The following is a 19,847-nucleotide window of genomic DNA, read 5'->3' as shown; positions in this document are numbered from 1 at the left end:
GAGGTGGATGCTGAAGAGGAACAGGAGCTGGTTGCTAGCGCAGCAGATGCTAGTATCTACATGAGCTTCGTTACAGCTCTCCTACGTGGATGGGCTAATGAGAGGAATGAGGAGGAAGAGAGGGAGGAGATGGAGGTTCAATGTCGAGGTGGAGACAGAGAAGTGTTGGCTGCAAATGGCCGACTTTATGTACCGCTGCCTTTCCCTTGACCCTCACGTTATTTTCATCTTGGGCAAAAGAAGAGTACTGGTTGGTCACCCTACTGGACCCATGCTACAAGGAGAACCATGCATCTCTCCTTCCTGATGCGGAAAGATGTACAAAAATTGTGCTATCCAGAATGTCATTATGGAAAATATGTTGAGAAAATTCCCATCAGTCGCTAGCGGCAGGGGGCAAGCTTTGAAAGAGGATAGGCGAAGGAGACACACACTAGGTACAGCATAGTCAGGGGTACATAGTCAAAGGTCTGGTCCAATTTCATGATGCCCTCCAGCGTCTAGTCTCTGATGATTGGGTATTTTTAAGGAGGGAAAGTTTTTAAAGATGGTAAAGTGATACTTGGCTGACAAAACCAGTGTAGTCTGCGACCTTCAACTATTGGGTCTCAAATTGGAAACCTGGCTTAATCTGTCCCTCTATGCCTTGGGGGTGTTGTGCTGCCCTGCCGCAAGCGTCTTATCTGAGCGAGATTTTAGTGCCTCCAGGGGGCGATTTATTTTTTAATTCAAATAAATTTTTATTAAGAATAACAAGGTAAATTACATGGTACATTCTTATTTTCATTACAAATCTTCCCCCCCCCTCCCTTCAAACAATCACCTTTAATCCCCCCTCCCCCCACCCTAACCCATCAAAGCAGCTCATCTTGCTTAGCACTTTCATCATTAAACCAATATCATATCTAATCCCTCAACCAATAATATAACCTCAGTTTACATTACCATTAATTAGGAACATGAATTAAGTCTCTCACTATAATACCCCTATCCCATAGCAATCCACGGAGACCACATTTTATTGAACATCTCGATTTTCCCTCTTTTTTTTATAAAACCCTTTTTCCAGTGTCAGACCCTGTTTCACATACTGGAGGAATTCTCCTCTTGACGGCGATTCTTCCCTAATCCAATTCCGAGCTATTACCTTTCTAGCCATGTATAACAATCTAGCAATAGCAATGCTAGTACATTCTTCCTCTCATCAAGAGTGGGGTTCCACTGCCCACCGCGAACACTCTCCTTTACTTAACCCTCTCCATTCGCGTCCCGCTACCATAACAGTCGCATTTCCCCCCCCCAACTTTCACTGTAATGTATCTTAACATTTCAACTCATATGAACATATAGAAAAAGTACCAAACCAGTTTACAGTACCCAAACTGTCCCTCCTCCCCCATACTTTTGTAGTCGGTACTATCCCCTCCGGCCATTTCTTCAATATGGCTCAGCAAAGCCTCCAACAGTTGCTCAACTTTTTAACCAATGCTAACAATCACAGAGCTCTCCTCCATCAGAAAAAACAAATCCCAGCTGGGTCTCGCCGCAATGTCAGTCGCCTATTCCCTTAAGCTTCTTCTCATTGATATCAAGCCACTGGGTAGCGTCCTCCGGTGTTAAAAAAAAAAAAAAAAAAAAAAGTGAGTCTTATTGAAAGCCACCATTCTCAGCTTGGCGGGAAACATCACTGAATACTGCACTCCCAGCTCCCTCAGTCGTCGCTTGACTCCAGTAAATTTCATCCGCTGCTTTTGAGCCGCAGCGGAATAATCCGGATAAATGGCTTTTTGACCTCCAGCCGTCAGATCTTCCATCTCTCTTGCCTTTCTGAGGATAATGTCTCTATCCCTGTAATTGAGTATTTTAGCAAGCATGGTACGAGGGTTCGCTCCTGGGGCAGGGGGCTGTGATGGGATGGGATCCTCATTTTTGGCGGCGAGCTCGGCTATTGTTTGGGCGAACTTCTTTTCAGCTTTCTGTAATTTAACTATGTGATCTTCTGCCGTGCTCACCCTCTCCTCCACCACTCCTATACGTTTGTCCATTTTCTGTAGGGCTGCATTAATCTGTGCCGTGTCCCCTTTAACCTCCTGCATCTGCTGGGCCAAGGAGTTCAGGGATTGCTGGCACGAGGAAATCAGGGTGATAACATCCCTAAGGGTCGGCCCCTCTCCCTGCGGTGTGTCTTCAGGTCCCCCACTAGCCCCCGCCATATTGCCTCCTTCTTCCCCCTTCTGTACCTCATGCTGCTCAGCCGTGCCTGCTTCCTCCACCTCCAGGTCAGCTCCGGCTCCGGATCCTTGTTCTGCCTCGTCAGCAGCCTCCGTCCTGGCAAACTGCTGCAGCTTCGCAGCCACCTCCATGTGCCGCTGACATGCGGCGTTCTATCTGTCAGCGTTCTTCCTCACTTCGGCGCCATCTTGGCCGGCTTCTGCATCGCCGGTGCCAGCGTCTTTCTGCCGCCTCCTTGACATCGCTGCCGACTCCGGACCCACCGCTCCACACTGCTGCACTCTCCGGACCCTCAGTCAGCCGGATTTAAGTAAGTATACCCAAAAATCGGGGTTAAAGCAGGATTTTTTTGTCCTTCTGGCAGCGGGAGCGCTCTTCCCTGCGTCCGCTCACATGGCCAGCTAGGACACGCCCCCCCAGGGGGCGATTTATGACAAAGGAGCTTTTGCCTGTCAAAAGAAAGTGCTGATAATCCCACTGTGATAAAAATGAACAAAACCTGGATTATCCCCAACTTTTCCACACCACCAGATGACAGCAGCACATAGTGTTTTTAATCTTGAATATTTGAATGAGGCCCTCCAGTTATCTTGTAGGGTCTATGGATGACCCTCCTTTTAATATTTACTGGCTTTGTACTGTGTGCACAGCTTTTATGAGTGTAGAAGTACCACAACTACACTTTGTTCACAATATTTGAATGAGGTCCGCCAGTTGATGCCTTCAAGGGTGTATAGATGACCCTGCTTGTAATTTTTGGGACTTAGTGTGTAATATTTATGAAACTAGGAGTACCAATACATGACAATTTGAACAGAATGTGTTTTGAGGCCTTCCTTTATGTCTATTGCAGGGTATTGCTGAGTCCCTCTTCCATCCAATTTTGGCACTCTTTGCTTCCTTCATAAATTACACAACATTTCCAATTTTTTTTTAAATCAAAATTTAAATTCTTTAACTTTTTTTTTTAATCCTTTTGGAAATGTTGTCTTATATAAAAGTTATTATACAGGAAAGCATTTTTCTTTTTTTTTTTTTTACTGTAAGCTCCAATTTCTTGTCGGTTCAAAATGTTTTATTGTCAGTCCTTAAAGTGGAGTAAAAGTGTGACACCATTGTTCTCAGCAGCGACCTAGGAGTCGGAGATGCTTCCAGGGGTCTTCCATATGCTGTTTTCCTTCCATTCAGCAATGTTTGCTTTCATTTCAACGTTTTCACTGCCCACCAGACACAGCGCCTTGTAGGGTCTGCCAGAAAAAAAGCTTGGATTTTCCATTGGCTCTCATTATACTCGTTACTTGAAACGAGCATGTGAGTATTAGGAATAGCTCGGTTCCATTTAACGAGCATCTGAGCATTTTAGTGCTCTCTCATCCCCAGTCATTAGTCCTATATTGGGCTTGCTTTATTTCTTGTATACCCCAGTCCTCAAGTATCTCAAAGTCTATATTAACAGGAAAAAATAATCAGAAAATGACCTATTTTTTTTAAATCTGGTGTTTGTTACAATTTTTTTAAAATTATTTTTAGCATATCAAAATCTGTTAAAAATTGGAAATCTCTCAGTTGTCAGGCGCTAAAAATATATATTTTTTTTTATTGGCATGTATTGAGTCTGGAAAAAAAATGCATATAAAAAATGGTATTGTGTTGTCAAGTGCACAGTCACAGCGTCCTGCACTTAAATAAAAAAAAAAAAAAAAAAGTCATATAATGGCTTAAAATGCAATAAACAGATTGATATTTCATATTTTCGTGCAGGCAGCTGTGGGTAACACATTGTCTTTTCTCACATGGAAATATATTAAGTGCTTTAACTGCACTTAATTCAACTGAAATACGCTTGTTTGTAAGTGCCCAAACAAGTGTCTGGCGCCCGATCTGTGTCTGGCGCCCGATCTGTGTCTGGCGCCCGATCTGTGTCTGGCGCCCGATCTGTGTCTGGCGCCCGATCTGTGTCTGGCGCCCGATCTGTGTCTGGCGCCCGATCTGTGTCTGGCGCCCGATCTGTGTCTGGCGCCCGATCTGTGTCTGGCGCCCGATCTGTGTCTGGCGCCCGATCTGTGTCTGGCGCCCGATCTGTGTCTGGCGCCCGATCTGTGTCTGAACTGTGTGTCTGTGTCTGGACTGAAACGTCGCACATGGGCCAATAAACCACTTTTTTATTTTTTCTATTGCTGCCTTCATTTTTCTGGATAATAGATGTATAGATAGATATATCTATAGATACATCTCTAGTGCACTGCAGAAATTTTTCACCATGAATTCTTTTATACATGTCAAATTTGTGCAATATATACTGTGTATTTTTTTTTTTTAAGCTACAGAAACACGTTCTTCAACATAACTTTTTTTTTTATACACGTTACGGATTTTGGATTTGAGATTTTGTCATCAACTTCACCGCAACGCAAAGTGTTATTCCGGGGCTTATCCAAGGCCAAATCCAAAGCAATAAGTGTATATTCCAACACAGCTTTTTCTTTCTGTACTAAAAGCCAGAGTGTTGGCAGAAAAAACTGCGTAAAATACGTGCATTTTTTGCTGTGGTGTTTTTTTTTGTTTTTTTTTTCTTACATTTCTTAGAAAATTGGGTAAAAAATGCTGAAAGTATAGACATGCAGCAGATTTAAAACCAATGTCCATTATCTAAGAAAAATCCTTCTACGTTTGAATTTCATTTTTGAAATCTCATTTTTTTTTTTTTTATTCGTTTATTAACAACAAAATAAGTAGTGTTACATACATTTTGCATCCAAGATTGTTGAACATAGTATGTGATACATATAAATCGTGCATTGGTGAGCAGATAATAAAATATAACTTTCACCTATAACCAGCATTATCTTGTGATTATTAGAATTGTTGAGTCGATTGTAACATGTGAATTATGTAAATAGGAAAACTCATAAAACCAGAACTCCTGAAATAAAACTGTACTCTAACTACTAACTCGCCGCAATGCTTCGTGCCTGCCCCATCCACGTGATATCCCCAACCCACGATAAATCTACAGGGTAAGATGGGAAGAATTCCACCTACCCCAGATCTTTTCAAATTTTCCCGGACATCCTCTATTCTGATATAACGTGCGTTCATATGGAATGATCGAATTAACCAAATCAATCCAAGTAATTGTAGATGGATTTGAGCTCCCCATCCACCGCAAAGCAAGTACCTTCCGTGCCATAAAGAGCATCTCGCGTAAGAAAATGTCAATGTAATGATCCCAAGTCTCCTCCTCCCATACTCCAAATATACAAACTAGTGGGTCAAGGGGAACTGGAATTGATAAGTGATGCAAGTAGTGATGTCACCTCCCTCCAGTATTGAAGAATAACAGGACACCTCCATATCATGTGGATGAAGTCTGCATCTAAAGCACGGCATCGCACACACTCAGATGTTTGAAACCGACCCACCTTAAAGAGCCTTGTCGGAGTTAAGTACGATTGGTGTAGTATGTATAACTTGGTCATCCTGTTGTTAACTGATGGGGATACTTTAATTGGAGATTCAAGGATGTCCTCCCGTTCCTCCTCTTGCATATTAGAAAGAAGTCCCCCCCCCCCCCCCCCCCACACTTCCCTTTAATAGAAGTTACAGTAGACGTAGCTCCCGAAGATAGCATATAGGTATATAAGGAGGAGATAAGACCTTGGGGGCCCTGCGATTTAAGAATTCCTATCAAGTTTAAAGAGGATATAGCACGACCTACACCTGCCTGTCTCATGTATGATTGTACGGCTGACCGTAGCTGTAGATATCGGAAAAATTTGGATCTCGGTATATCATACTTGGTTTGCAATTGCTCAAAAGACACAAAACCCCCCCATCATACAGATCAGCTATTGAAGAGACACCATGCCCAATCCAGAAGTCGGTTGACGGGTGATTCAATAAAGTTGAGAAATAGCCATTTCTCCACAGGGGCATCTCCGCCACAATATCTATGAATCCTACAGTTTTTTGATTTGCTTCCAAACTGACCGTGCCAAGCGAAGCAAGGGTAGCATACGAGGGATATTAATTTTCTCCAACTCTAGAAAGTTTAGTGGACAGTCAGTTTGAGCCGCATGAAGTAGATGACTTTCAGCGTTAGGAAGGCAATTATTGGGCATCCATTTATTGAGCGCTCTAACCTGACCAGCCAAGTAATATAAATAAAAATCTGGCAACGCAGCCCCACCCCCCCTGCTTTGGTCTCTGCAGCGTAGACCGTTTAAGTTTGGGCCTAGATTTCCCCCATATGAAAGATGTGATTTGAGAATTCAGACTTGTAAAGAAGAATTTAGGGATTAGCACAGCACTGTGTTGAAGACAGTAACAGAGCTTGGGAAGCAGTATCATTTTGATTAAGTTGACATGGCCGGCTACAGATAGCGGAAGTTTGCTCCAAGCTGCAAATTTAGATTTAACTAATTCTAACAACGGGAATATATTAAGTTGTAGATCAGATCTACTACATTGAGAGATATATATACCCAGGTATTTAAAGCTGGGTACAATAGGGAGGGAAGAAAGGGTCCCAAGGCCGGGCATCGGAATATGGGAGAGAGGCATCAACGCTGATTTATCCCAATTTATGTATAGGCCTGAGTGTCTACTAAATTTATCTACAGTAGCAATTACCTGCGGTAGTGTTACCTCCACCTTATCCATAAATATCACCATGTCATTATCATTATTATTATTTATTGTTATAGCGCCATTTATTCCATGGCGCTTTACATGTGAGGAGGGAAATGCATAATAAAAACAAGTACAATATTCTTAAACAATACAAGTCATAACTGGTACAGGAGGAGAGAGGACCCTGCCCGCGAAGGCTCACAATCTACAAGGGATGGGTGAGAATACAGTAGATGAGGATAGAGCTGGTCATGCAGTGGTTTGGTTGATCGGTGGTTACTGCAGGTTGTAGGCTTGTCGGAAGAGGTGGGTCTTCAGGCTCTTTTTGAAGGTTTCGATGGTAGGCGAGAGTCTGATGTGTTGTGGTAGAGGGTTCCAGAGTAGGGGTGATACGCGAGAGAAATCTTGTATACGACTGTGGGAAGAGGAGATAAGAGGGGAGTAGAGAAGGAGATCTTGTGAGGATCGGAGGTTGCGTGTAGGTAAGTACCGGGAGACGAGGTCACAGATGTATGGAGGAGACAGGTTGTGGATGACTTTGTATGTCAGGGTTAGGGTTTTGTACTGGAGTCTCTGGGCAATGGGGAGCCAGTGAAGGGATTGACAGAGGGGAGGGGCCGGGGAAAAGCGGGGGGACAGGTGGATTAGTCGGGCAGCAGAGTTTAGAATAGATTGGAGGGGTGCGAGAGTGTTAGAGGGGAGGCCACAGAGCAGGAGGTTGCAGTAGTCAAGGCGAGAGATGATGAGGGCATGGACTAGGGTTTTTGCAGATTCTTGGTTGAGGAATGTACGGATTCGTGAAATATTTTTGAGTTGAAGTCGGCAGGAAGTGGAAAGGGCTTGGATATGTGGTTTGAAGGAGAGATCACCGTCAAGGATTACCCCGAGGCAGGGAGCTTGTGGGACTGGGGAGAGTGGGCAGCCATGCACTGTAATGGATAGGTTCGTTGGGGGGGGTCGCGTGAGATGGGGGAAAGATGATGAATTCTGTTTTGTCCATGTTAAGTTTCAGAAATCTAGCGGTGAAGAAGGATGAAATAGTGGACAGACATTGAGGGATTCTGGTTAGTAGGGAGGTGATATCTGGTCCAGAGATGTAGATCTGTGTGTCATCAGCATAGAGGTGATACTGGAAGCCATGAGATTCTATGAGCTGTCCCAGGCCAAAGGTGTAAATGGAGAAGAGCAGGGGCCCAAGGACTGAACCTTGTGGAACTCCGACAGATAGGGGGCGAGGTGAGGAGGTGGTGTGTGAGTGGGAGACGCTGAATGTCCGGTCTGTTAGGTATGATGAGATCCAGGATAGGGCCAAGTCTGTGATGCCAAGGGATGAGAGGGTCTGTAATAATAGGGAATGGTCCACTGTGTCAAAGGCAGGCCGACAGGTCGAGGAGGACAGAGTAGTGTCGCTTGCTCGTGGCTGTTAAGAGGTCATTGGTGACCTTAGTTAGGGCAGTTTCAGTGGAGTGGTGTGACCGGGAGCCAGATTGTAAGCGGTCAAAGAGGGAGCAAGAAGAGAGATGGGAGGACAGTTCAAGGTAGACGTGGTGTTCCAGTAGTTTGGAGGCATAAGGGAGAAGTGATATAGGGCGATAGCTAGATACAGAGGATGGGTCAAGAGAAGGCTTTTTGAGGATAGGTGTGATTGAGGCATGTTTAAAGCTTGAGGGGAAAACACCAGTTGTTAGTGATAGGTTGAAGAGATGGGTTAGGGTTGGGATGAAGACTGTGGTGAGGTTTGGGATGAAGTCGGATGGGAGTGGGTCAAGTGCACAGGTGGTGAGATGCGATCTTGAGAGAGTGGAGAGTTGATCTTCTGTAATGGTGGAGAAGTTGGTTTTGGAGGTGGAGGGCTGGGAAGTTGGGAGGAAGGGCTCTGGGGGTTGTCGACTAAAACTGTCTCTGATGTTCTCAATCTTCTGCTTGAAAAATGAGGCAAAGTCTTCAGCGGAGATAAGTGGGGAGGGAGGAGATGCTGAGGGACGGAGGAGAGAGTTGAAGGTGTTGAATAACTGTTTAGGGTTGTGAGACAGGGAGGATATGAGAGATGAGAAGTAGGTTTGTTTAGCTGTGGCGAGTGTGGTCTTGAAAGTAGTGAGGGACTGTTTGAATGCGATGAAGTGGTCGTTGGAGTGGGATCTTTTTCATCTGCGCTCAGCAGCCCTGGAAGCTCGCCTCAGTTCTTTGGTCAGGCTGGTGTGCCAGGGCTGTCTGTTGATTTTGCGAGCTTTGGTATGTGTAAGTGGGGCAGCAGATTCCAGAGCTACAGCTATTGTGGTGTTATATAGAGCGGCAGCGTCATCCGCATTGTGTAAAGAACTTATGTCTGTGAGAGGGAGGAGGGATTCAGAGAATGAATGTAGGTCAAGATGTTTAAGATTTCTGCGAGGGTGTGAAAGTTTGTGTGGTGGGGATTGTAGACATTGAGTGGAGAGGGAAGAGAATGTGAGAAGGTTGTGGTCAGAGAGAGGAAGAGGTGAGTTAGAGAGCTTAGATAGGGAGCAGAGGCGGGTGAAGATGAGGTCCAGTGTGTGACCATCTTTGTGAGTGGCTGCAGAAGACCATTGAGTGAGGCTGAAGGAGGAAGTGAGAGATAGAAGTTTAGGGGCAGCTGAGAGGGAAGTGTCAATGGGGATGTTGAAGTCGCCCATGATGATAGTGGGGATGTCCGCGGAAAGGAAATGAAGTAGCCAGGTGGTGAAGTGGTCAAAGAAGGTGGTGGCTGGCCCTGGGGGGCGGTAAATGACAGCCTGTTGGAGGTTGGAGGGGGAGTAGATGCGCACAGAGTGCACCTCAAAGGAAGGGAGGGTAACAGAGGGTGGAAGTGGGATTGGGGTGAAGGAGCAGTTATCTGACAGGAGAAAACCAACTCTTCCGCCATGTTTGCTGCTGCAGCGGGGGGTGAGAGAAAGGTGGAAGCCACCGTAAGAGAGTGCAACAGGGGAGGCTGTGTCGGAAGGGGTGAGCCAGGTTTCGGTGATGGCGAGGAAGGAAAGTTTGGTAGTAACAAAGAGATCATGGATGTAGGAAAGCTTGTTGCAGACAGAGTGAGCGTTCCACAGAGCTCCTGTTAGTGGGACTGGGGAAGTGGGGGCTGGGCGAATGGGTATAAGGTTAGAGAGGTTACGGAAATTTGTGATAGAACGTGGATGGGAGGTAGAAATTACTGTGGGAATGTGGTGAGGAGGACCAGGATTTGGAGAGATATCACCAGCAGTGAGAAGGAGCAGAGAAAGTGTTAGCAGGTGGTAGCAGTAGAGGGCATGAGGGGGCTGTCTGTGCTTGGAGACAGAGGATTGTATGTTAAGGAACAGTTCTGAGGAGGAGGTGAGATGGATGGGGAGAATTGAAGCAGAGATAAACAGTTCCTTACTTGGTGTAGGGATTAGGGGAGGTAGCATAAAGTGTCATCAGCATATAGACCAATGGTGTCCACACGACCAGCTATATTTATGCCTTTAATGTCAGCAGAGGACCTTACACGTATCGCCAGGGCCTCTATTGCGAGGGCAAAGAGCGCCGGGGAGAGGGGGCACCCCTGGCGGGTCCCTCTGTACAATGAAAAAGATTTAGAGATGGAGCCGTTAACAATTATACGGGCCTTGGGTTTCATATACAATAAACCTACCCACTTCAAGAATTTATCCCCAAAACCATATTTTTTCAAACATGCTGATAGGAAGGGCCACTCAAGAGAGTCAAAGGCTTTGGCCGCATCCAGCGATGCCAGTGCCCAGGAGTTATCTGGTTCCAATGAGCTACACTGGACTACTGATTGGACCCGTCTAATGTTGATCAAAGTATTTTTGCCCGGCATAAAACCCGTTTGGTCTGGATGTATAAGGTCTAATATAATCGAATTTAGTCTTGTAGCTAGGATTTTAGTAAAGATTTTATAGTCTACATTTACTAGTGAGATAGGCCTGTAAGATCCACATTCCAATGGGTCCTTCCCCTTCTTTTTAAGTACAATAATGTTTGCGTCGTAGAACGTGTAGGGCATAGAACCCTCCTCCCACACCCCCCGGTACACCTTCAACAAGAGTGGTGCCAGTATATCGTGATACTTCCTGTATAATTCAATGGGAAACCCGTCTGGGCCAGGGGCCTTCCCAGAGGCCATATCCATCAAAGCATGTTCAACCTCCTCCAGGGTAAACTCCGCGTCCATAAAGGCTCGCTGAGCTGGGGTCAGTAGGGGAAATGTTACATCCGATAAATAATCCAGGTTTTCCAGAATATTAAAGTCACACTTAGATGTATATAGCGACTTATAATAATCGTGAAAGCAGCGAAGTATCTCCTCAGTCGAGGACACCAATGATCCGTCTGGTGTTCGAATCTATAGTATAGTATTGGAGACATTGTGTTGGCGTATCAGAAAAGCCAAAAATTAGCTAGCCTGGTTTCCCAATTCAAAAAAGGATTGGCGAGTAAAAAATAGTTTACGTTTAGATTGTCTGTATGATGAACATATAGCCTCTGGGAAGTTAGCCACTCAAGTCTATTACCATTAGTTGGATCAGATATATATGCAGACTCCGAATCTTTTAGTCGTTGCTCCGACTCGTCATCCTCCCTCGAGGTCACCCTTTTTATGTAAGATATCGTAGAAGATAGGCACCCCCTTAGATATGCCTTAAGGGCATCCCAGAATAAATTAGTATTTTGGGGTTCCGGGTGGGATAAAATAAAGCCATTCAACTGGTCCACAGTTCTATCATTGGAATCTATTAATTTAAGCCAAAATGGATTCAATTTCCACACTATGCCGCTATTTGAGTGCCCAAATTTAAGTTTAAGAATAACCGGGCTGTGGTCAGAAATTCTCCTATTGCTATGTTCAACACTATCCACCCATGTTGCCAACCCTTTGGATCCAAATATATAGTCCAGGCGAGAGAGAGAACGTCTGGTAGATGAGTGACAGGTATAGCCTTTTACCCCCGGATGGCACGTTCTCCACAAATCCAACCAACCACTACCCTCCATAAATAAAGCTAATGGGGATGGAGCCTGAGAGGAGAGTTCCCCCGCTATATCATCACCCAGTCTCAGCCTATCCAAGCGGGCGTCCATGACCAGATTGAAATCTCCCATGCATATGACGTTTGCGTCCGGAAAGCTTAGGGCGAAGCTCATTGCCATCCGAAGTATTAATAGATTAGCTGGAGGAGGGTTGTTAACACATAATATGACGTATTCACAAGAGTTAATTAATGCATGTACAAAGACGAATCGACCTTCAGAATCCCTCTTAGCCTCCCTCATCTCCCATCTAACGTCCCTGTGAATTAACAGTGAGACCCCTCTTGAGTAACTAGTGTGGAACGCGTGTATGGACCATTGCACCCACGGTTTCTGTACACATGGGGCTATGTCCCTAGTCAGATGTGTCTCAACCGACGCTACGATGTGTAGGTGATAGCGCTTGATCTGTGAAAATACCTTAATCTTTTTCTGGGGAGATTTAATACCCCGCACGTTCCAGGTCATGCATATTATTTCAGACCCCATGTTCACTCATCAAAATATAGATATTGTCCGGGAAGGGCCTAAGGATAACACATAGAGGCCGAGAGATCCATTGGCGGCGGTTTCTACCTACAAAACAGATAAAACAAACATAGAAAGAGAAACAAACCAAAAACCAAACAATGTAGGAGCGTCGTCCCATGCTCCTATTATCAGGTGAAAACGGGGATACCCTCGCTAGATTTAGCGTTAGGTATTGTTGGTAGGTTAGACACCCACATAGAAAGCTTCACTATATAATTATCCACTCAAGTACATTAGGATGTCTTTACATTGGACACCTTGTGGACCCGTAACCACTCAGTCGCCTCCTCCGGATCAGTAAAAAATATAGAGGAACCCTCATGAACGACCCGCAGGCGAGCAGGATAAATCATGGAGTATACAACATTCCGGTCTCTGAGTTTTCTTAATTTCTTGGAACCGTGCCCGCTGCTTCTGAAGCTCCATGGAGAAATCCGGAAAGATCGAGATTGTGGCATTCTGGAACTTGATAGGGCTCTTCTGTCGTGCCAGACGTAGAATAGCATCTTTATCCTTGCAATTGAGAATACGCGCCAAGAAAAGTCTTGGCGGAGCTCCAGGAGGGAGGGGCTTCGTGGGGACTCTATGGGCCCTCTCCACAGAGAAGGTTGAGGAGAATTCGCCTTCCAGAGAAGTCTTAAGCCAATCCTCTAGGAATTCCTCAGATCGTTGGCCCTCCGAGCGCTCCGGTAGACCAATAATACGAATGTTATTCCGACGCAATCTATTCTCCAGGTCATCCGCTTTTTGTTTCCAGGCATTTATGGAGCCAGCCACCTTTGTCAATTTAGTCTCCATGGGCGTAATGGTATCTTCTATTTGTGACACTCTTGTTTCCACCTCCGCGATGCGTCCTCCCATAGTCTGCATGTCTAGTCTCAGACGGCCCACCTCAGTGTGTACATCTTCTATCTTTTCAGTAAGAGAGGATCTAGTTAAGTAGATAGCCTGCATTAGTTGTTCAGAGGCCTGTTTAAGGGTTAACTCATCTTGTTCCCCCTCCTCATTACTATCAGAAGGACGACCTTTACTCTGAGTCTGTGAGGGGTTATTCCTGAGGGTCCGCCCACCATCCGAGGGGTCCTCTCTGGCAAATTTTTTCAGTCTATCAGCCGTTCCTGATCCTTTGGAGTGCTGCATAGCTGACTGGAATGAGAGGCAGCAAGGTAGCTAAAGTTATGATCTGAAATAGTGTCAAGTTCCAATCTCAGATAAATAGCAGAGCCGGCAGAGATTGCCTATGTACTGCTATGAGGCAGCCTTGGGTATGTAGAGCGCCTATAGTAGCAGGTGCTTCAGAACCCAGATTACAGCAGAGTTCTATGCCCCGGGGGGGGAGTCCGCAGCAGCGGCGAGGGGGGGAGGGGGGCCAGACCCTCCAAATCACTAGCACCACTAGGGCAGGTGTCTTCAGATAAGGGAACGCGGGGCCCAATTTCCCAGAGCACTCACTGCTTGTCCCCTCAATGTAGTGCAGGATGCGTGTCCACCTCCCAAGCAGCGCTACAGATATAGTGCTCGGCGCCGCGTCTCCTCTCACCAGAGCGCGCACCTCTGTAATAACTGCTGCCCACGCCGGCACCGCCGATCAAAACTCCCCGGTTCCTGGTGCACCAGAGTCCAGTCGCTGGCACCGCAAGCACCAAACAGTATCCAAAGCTAAGGGGGGGGGGGGAGTCCCGGGACCGATGGGTGCTGGCGCCGCTCTGTGCCTTATCAGAGCGCGCGCCTGTAAAAATGGCCGCCGTCTCACACAGGCCTCACCGCTCCTGCAGGCCCCGCTGGCTCCCTGCTCTCCTCTGGATCTCACAGCGCCTCCCGCAGCAGCCACACACTCTCCAGGGTCCAAGGGGACTACAAATCACAAGCAGCCCGCACTTTAAAGGGGTCTGAGTGGCAGGATGTCATCAGGATGTTGGGAGCTCTCCCAGGGTACGACTTCTCTCTTCAGCTACATAGCCACGCCCCCCTTGAAATCTCATTTTTTTTGCTGGTATTGTCAAAGGCAATTTTTATTTTTATTTTTTTGCTGCACATGAGAAAAAATCCTGCAAAAACGCTAAGTGTTGACCATAATTCCTTGTGGATTTTTTTTTTTTTTTGGGCTGTGGCATTACTGTGGCTTACTTATGGTAAAACCAACTATGAATCCACCCTGATGGTTTGCAGATTTCCGGATTCCTGAGTGTTAATCTGATTCTTGCCACTGTATTATTGCTTACGAGAGAGACATCGGGAAGGGATGAAAAAAACAAAAAAAACCTCAGCACCTTGGCTCAAACTAAGTGACTGCTAGCTCTGGGCACACATGATTCTTGCAGTCAAAGTGCCATAATTACCGTAATGCTTTCTCCTTTTTTTTTTTTTTTTTTATTTAAATTTTTTTTTTTTCACATCTCAGACTTTAAATAAGGCGTTTTGTTTAAGGCAAAGTTGAGCAGCTGATGCGACTTTAATTTAGTGTGACTTGCCTGCATGTATTTTTAAGTGCTCAAAGGGAATTCACATCATATTACTTGCACCATAGTGCACTGCATAAAATATTCATGGAAGTGTCACTTTTCCATAGGTGGCACTCCAGGGCAGAGCAGGGGGACTTTTCAAAGTTTGCATTTAAGGAAAAAAAAGTACCAAATTTACAAGGCGAGTAGTGTGTGTGGTGGTGGGGGAGAGTCATTGGCATATGCTGTGACGGAGCACAAGCCCGCAGCTTTCTGCTAATGCCTCTTGTACTAGCGAGATGTCAATACCTGTAGAACTTTTGACATAAGGAAGATAACTGTGCGTAATGGAATGAAAGCAAAATCTTGTAAATATTATAGATCGCCCGGCCGGCCCTCCAGCTCGGCAGTTAATGCTTCAGCTGACTGATGCGCTACGTCTATTTCCATCTCCTATTTTACAGGGACGGCCTGCGCTGCTTTAGTATATTTTTCCCATTTTAAGCTTTCAGATACTTTTAAATAGTTCTAAAAAATATATTTTTATGGTGTTTAACGATTTCTTTATATTCACATATACTTTCTAGAAAAAAGGTATTACTGTCAATAAAAGGCATTCTGACTTATAGGACTTTTTAAGGACTTTAAAAAAAGAGCTGTCACGTAACCTAAATATGTAATTATTATTATTTTTTATTTTTTTTACCTGGTGTAAATTCCGCTGTTCTCCTGAATCCACCGTTTTTTCTTTTGTTTTTGCGCACCTCCGTTCATGTGATACGGCACTTTTTTTGTTTCCTGAATATCAATCTAGTCTAGTTAGCCAACTAGGTGTGATCATCAGGAAGATGCCATTGAAGAAATGTTGAGGATCACGCCTACTTGGCTAAAAAGACTGAATTATAAACAAGGAAAGAGGAGGCCAAATCTCAGGAGCAAAAAAGAAACAACGGAATATATAGGCTCGATCTTCAGCTTGGTGATCTCGAATCCTAACACTCATACATTATTTCACATTTTCTTCTGAAGGCTTAATTGATATGATGAAAACTATGAAGTCCATGGGGGTTGATGTGGAAATAGACTTTTTACCTAAATGCATCTCTTGGATTTTCTCCGAGGCGAACTCTGGCCATGCTGTTCTGCAGGTATTGTCTCTTTCTTCGTTATGTAGTTGATTAAGACACAGGACTGTCTACGTCCAACCTATAATCCTACTCTGGTGATTCAGATAATGACAAATTTAACCCTACGAGGCAGATTCTCATTACCCCATATTAAGGTAAATTTTCCTTCCCAAATTTAAACATGGCGGATGGACTAAATCTCCAAATCAGCGCCCCATCCTCAGAAATCTGGTACCTATAACTTAGATTTTTCCTAGTAAAACGTCCAGGTCCTCCTTGTTGGATTAATCAACCATCACGACGTGGTGTAGCAGAGTTTTTCTGTAGTGTCTCTGCACTTCCAGTGAAGATTCTCCATCTGTAACCGTGAAATCTTCTTTCCTCTGGACGTAGAGGATGGCCCCTTGTATCCTGGGTGTAAACAGATCCAAACTGAATAACCCCAAATTTGATAATGCAGTCTGTTTTGAAGGACAAGAAAACCACTGAAATGACCTTGATTGTCGGAGTTATCCTTTAAAAAAGGATCTGTCAACAGGTTTTGGCTCCTAGAGTGGCATAATGTAGAGAAAGAACCCTTGATTCCATACTTGCTCTAGTGTTGATTAAATCACAGGTTTATTAGCAGGAGATTATCATTAGAGGACTAGTAATCCTGCTGCCAGGTAGTCCAACCACGCCCCAACTACTGATTGGCAGATTTTTGCCCAGTGTACACAGAAAGCAGCCAATCAGTAGTGTGGGCGGGGTTATACACAGCTCAGCATTCAGAGAACTGCAAGATCTGCAGCACATTGAGATTTTATCAAAAACTGTAGCAAACAGCCCAGTAAGTGACACATTGCTGAAATCAGGGTCTCTGCCACTGCATCATGCTGCTCTCAGATGAGATGGCAAAAACCCGAGTGACATTCCCTTTCTTTTTTTTTTTTTTTTTACAGATTAAAACACAACGGTTCGTATTTAATCAGCTTGAACCAACTTTTGGTGTGAACTGCGTTGCAAATTTTTACTTTTTTTGCACAATGCTTGGTAAAAAGTTTTTGTGGTTTATAGAGAAGGTTGTTAGGAACAACTTTAGACAGATTTACTAAGCCTAGAAGCAGAAAACAAGATATATTTTTTTAATACTTTCAAATGAAACAGTCTGACATAATAAATCTGACTCTAACTATTCATTTCTTTTAGGATAAAGAATGTCTGGAAAATCTTCAAAATGTGTGTCTTTCAGCAGTCAGACGTGGACTCTACACTGGGAATCTAACAAGCGTGCACTCATTTTGTAAGTACACATGTGGATGTCCTGCCTAATTGGCCATGATTGTGTGGAATAAAACTGTTTGGTTATGTTCATTTATGTCATGGCATAGGCCTGTTATCTTGTAAGGGGCCCCCAATATCAGGAGAAGATTAAAAAAAAAAAAAAAAAAAAAAAAGATAAAATTATATACCCTGCTCAAACAAATGAATATTCCAGTTGCACATCTTTATTCATTACATAGTGGAATGCATTGTGAACAATAAAACAAAAAAATGATCAATATAAATCCAAATTAATATCCCATGGAGGTCTGGATCTGGAATGATGCTCAAAATCAAAGTGGAAAATCAAATTCCAGGCTGATCCAACTTCAGTGGAAATGCCTCAAGACAAGGAAATGATGCTCAGTAGTGTGTGTGGTCTCCACGTGCCTGTTTGACCTCCCTACAATGTCTGGGCATGCTCCTGATGAGACGGCAATGTTCTCCTGATGGATCATCTCCCAGACCTGAAATAAAGCATCAGTCAACTCCTTGGCAGTCTGGTGTGCAACGTGACGGTGGATGGAACAAAACATGATGTCCCAGATGTGCTTGATTAGATTCAGGTCTGGAGAATTAACAGCCAGTCCATAGCATCAATGCCTTCATCATGCAGGAACTGCTGACACATTCAGCCACGATGCATGCATCAGAAGAAACCCAGGGCCCTGTGAACATGTATATGGTCTCACAATGGGACTGAGGATCACATCCAGTTATCTAATGGCAGTCAGGCTACCTCTGGCTAGCACATGAAAGGCTGTGGAGCCCTCCAAAGAAATGCCACCCCACACCAATACTGAGCCACTGCCTAACAGGTCGTGTTGGAGGTTGTTGTAGGCAGCAGAACATTCTCCATGGCGTCTCCAGACTGTCACGTCTGTAACATGTGCTTAGTGTGAACCTGCTTTCATCCGTGAAGAGAACAGGGCATCAATGTTGAATCTGACAATCGCTCAACACCTACACCCATTGTGGACTTCCGGCCCACATACCACTCTCATGGAGTCTGTTTCTGACAGTTTGCGCAGACACGTTGATGTTAGTGGCCTGCTGAAGGTCATTTTGCAGGGCTCTGCCACTGCTCCTCCTGTTCCTCCTTGCACAAAGGAGGAGGTAGCGGTCCTGCTGCTGGGTTGTTGCCCTCCTATGGCCCCCTCCACGTCTCCTGGAGTACTGGCCTTTTCCCTGGTATCTGCTTCACTCTCTGGACACTACGCTGACAGACACAGCTACCCTTCTCACGAAAGCTCGCATTGATGTACCATCCTGGATGAGCTGCCCTACCTGAGCCGCTTCTGTGGGTTGTATATATCGCCTCATGATACTGTACAGTACCTCTAGGAGTGAGAGCAATGACAAAATGCAAGAGTTACCAAAACAAAAGCCAAAAAAAATAAGAACAAAGAAATGGTCTGTACCCCCCTTCTTCCAGAACCACTCCTCTATAGGGGTTGCCTTGCTAATTGCCTATCATTTCTACCTGTTGTCTGTTCCATTTGCACAACAGCGGGAGAAATTGATTCACAATCAGTGTTGCTTCATAACTGGGCAGGATGATTTCATATATATTCCAATTAATGTCAGATCTTTATATCCATAACTCTTGAGACGTAACAGAAATGTGTATATTACATAGCCTAAAGGAAAATGTTTAAAAAAAATTAAATGCTTCCCACCTCTATCCCGTCCAGCAAGAAAAAGCAGAAAAAATTTGGGCACTATTCAACAGTAATAAAAGCCATGTTTAGTGAAGAATATGAGAGATCGTATTTCCTACATTTTCATAGTTTTTTAGGCTGAAGGTACACATAAGTCCATCGAGTTTACCCTATAACCCAAATTGTTGAGCTGGGAAGGAAAAAAGGCCATGGGGCGAATCGCATGACCCTCCAATCAGCTCCAAAAAATAATGTAATTTCTCCTGCATAAATCATGGCCTTACATATGGATGCACCAGTGACTGCGTAGAGAGAAACCGTTAAAACTACTGAAACATGCGGGGGGGGAAGGAAAAAGTTTGGCCTTAAAAAATTAATAATAATCAGCTGACATACATGTAACATGTTGTATTGGAATGTCTTCATTTCAGTATCTTCCTCTCCTATAACAATTCCAAAGGACCGAAGTTTGGTGGTTGCCCTGGGTGCTTCGTTTTTAAAGTAAGTGAGAAATCCTATATTCAGAAATATTTCTTAATATTTTTAATTCCTTTTCTAACCCTTCTGCTTCAGTTGCCCATTAAAAGGTTAGTCCAAAAGATATGCCATAGATGGATACATGGTCCCACATCTAAGACTCTTGGAGACTTGCGATCGTGCCTCCCTTACACAGAGACATAAGGAACTCCTGCTCTCTTGTCTCTATGTAGCTCATGTTCCCAAGCCGCATCAGCATGGAGGACATTATATGGCAGCCCTGAGCAGTGTAGCTGTGAATCCTGCTCTGGGGGCGAGGCAAACACTAGAAAGCACCAGCAATGGTCTTTTTGTCCTCCCATCCTCCTTCCCCCATCCTCCTGTCCTCCTTCTACTTCTGCCTCCCATGTCCCATC

General features: G+C 44.6%; 1 protein-coding gene across 1 annotated transcript in view; it reads left to right on the top strand.

The window, feature by feature from the left end:
- LRPPRC (leucine rich pentatricopeptide repeat containing) overlaps positions 1–19,847 on the top strand; it is a 172,945-nt gene that overhangs the window by 42,465 nt on the left and 110,633 nt on the right. The window contains exons 12-14 of the mRNA XM_077282385.1: positions 15,894–16,012; positions 17,180–17,273; positions 19,386–19,455. Of these exons, the coding sequence (XP_077138500.1) occupies positions 15,894–16,012; positions 17,180–17,273; positions 19,386–19,455 (283 nt within the window). The remainder of the gene's footprint in view (positions 1–15,893; positions 16,013–17,179; positions 17,274–19,385; positions 19,456–19,847) is intronic.

The sequence above is a fragment of the Ranitomeya variabilis genome, chromosome 2 (assembly GCF_051348905.1).
Source record: "Ranitomeya variabilis isolate aRanVar5 chromosome 2, aRanVar5.hap1, whole genome shotgun sequence".
NCBI lineage: Eukaryota > Metazoa > Chordata > Amphibia > Anura > Dendrobatidae > Ranitomeya > Ranitomeya variabilis.
This window is presented reverse-complemented; position numbering and strand designations above follow the sequence as displayed.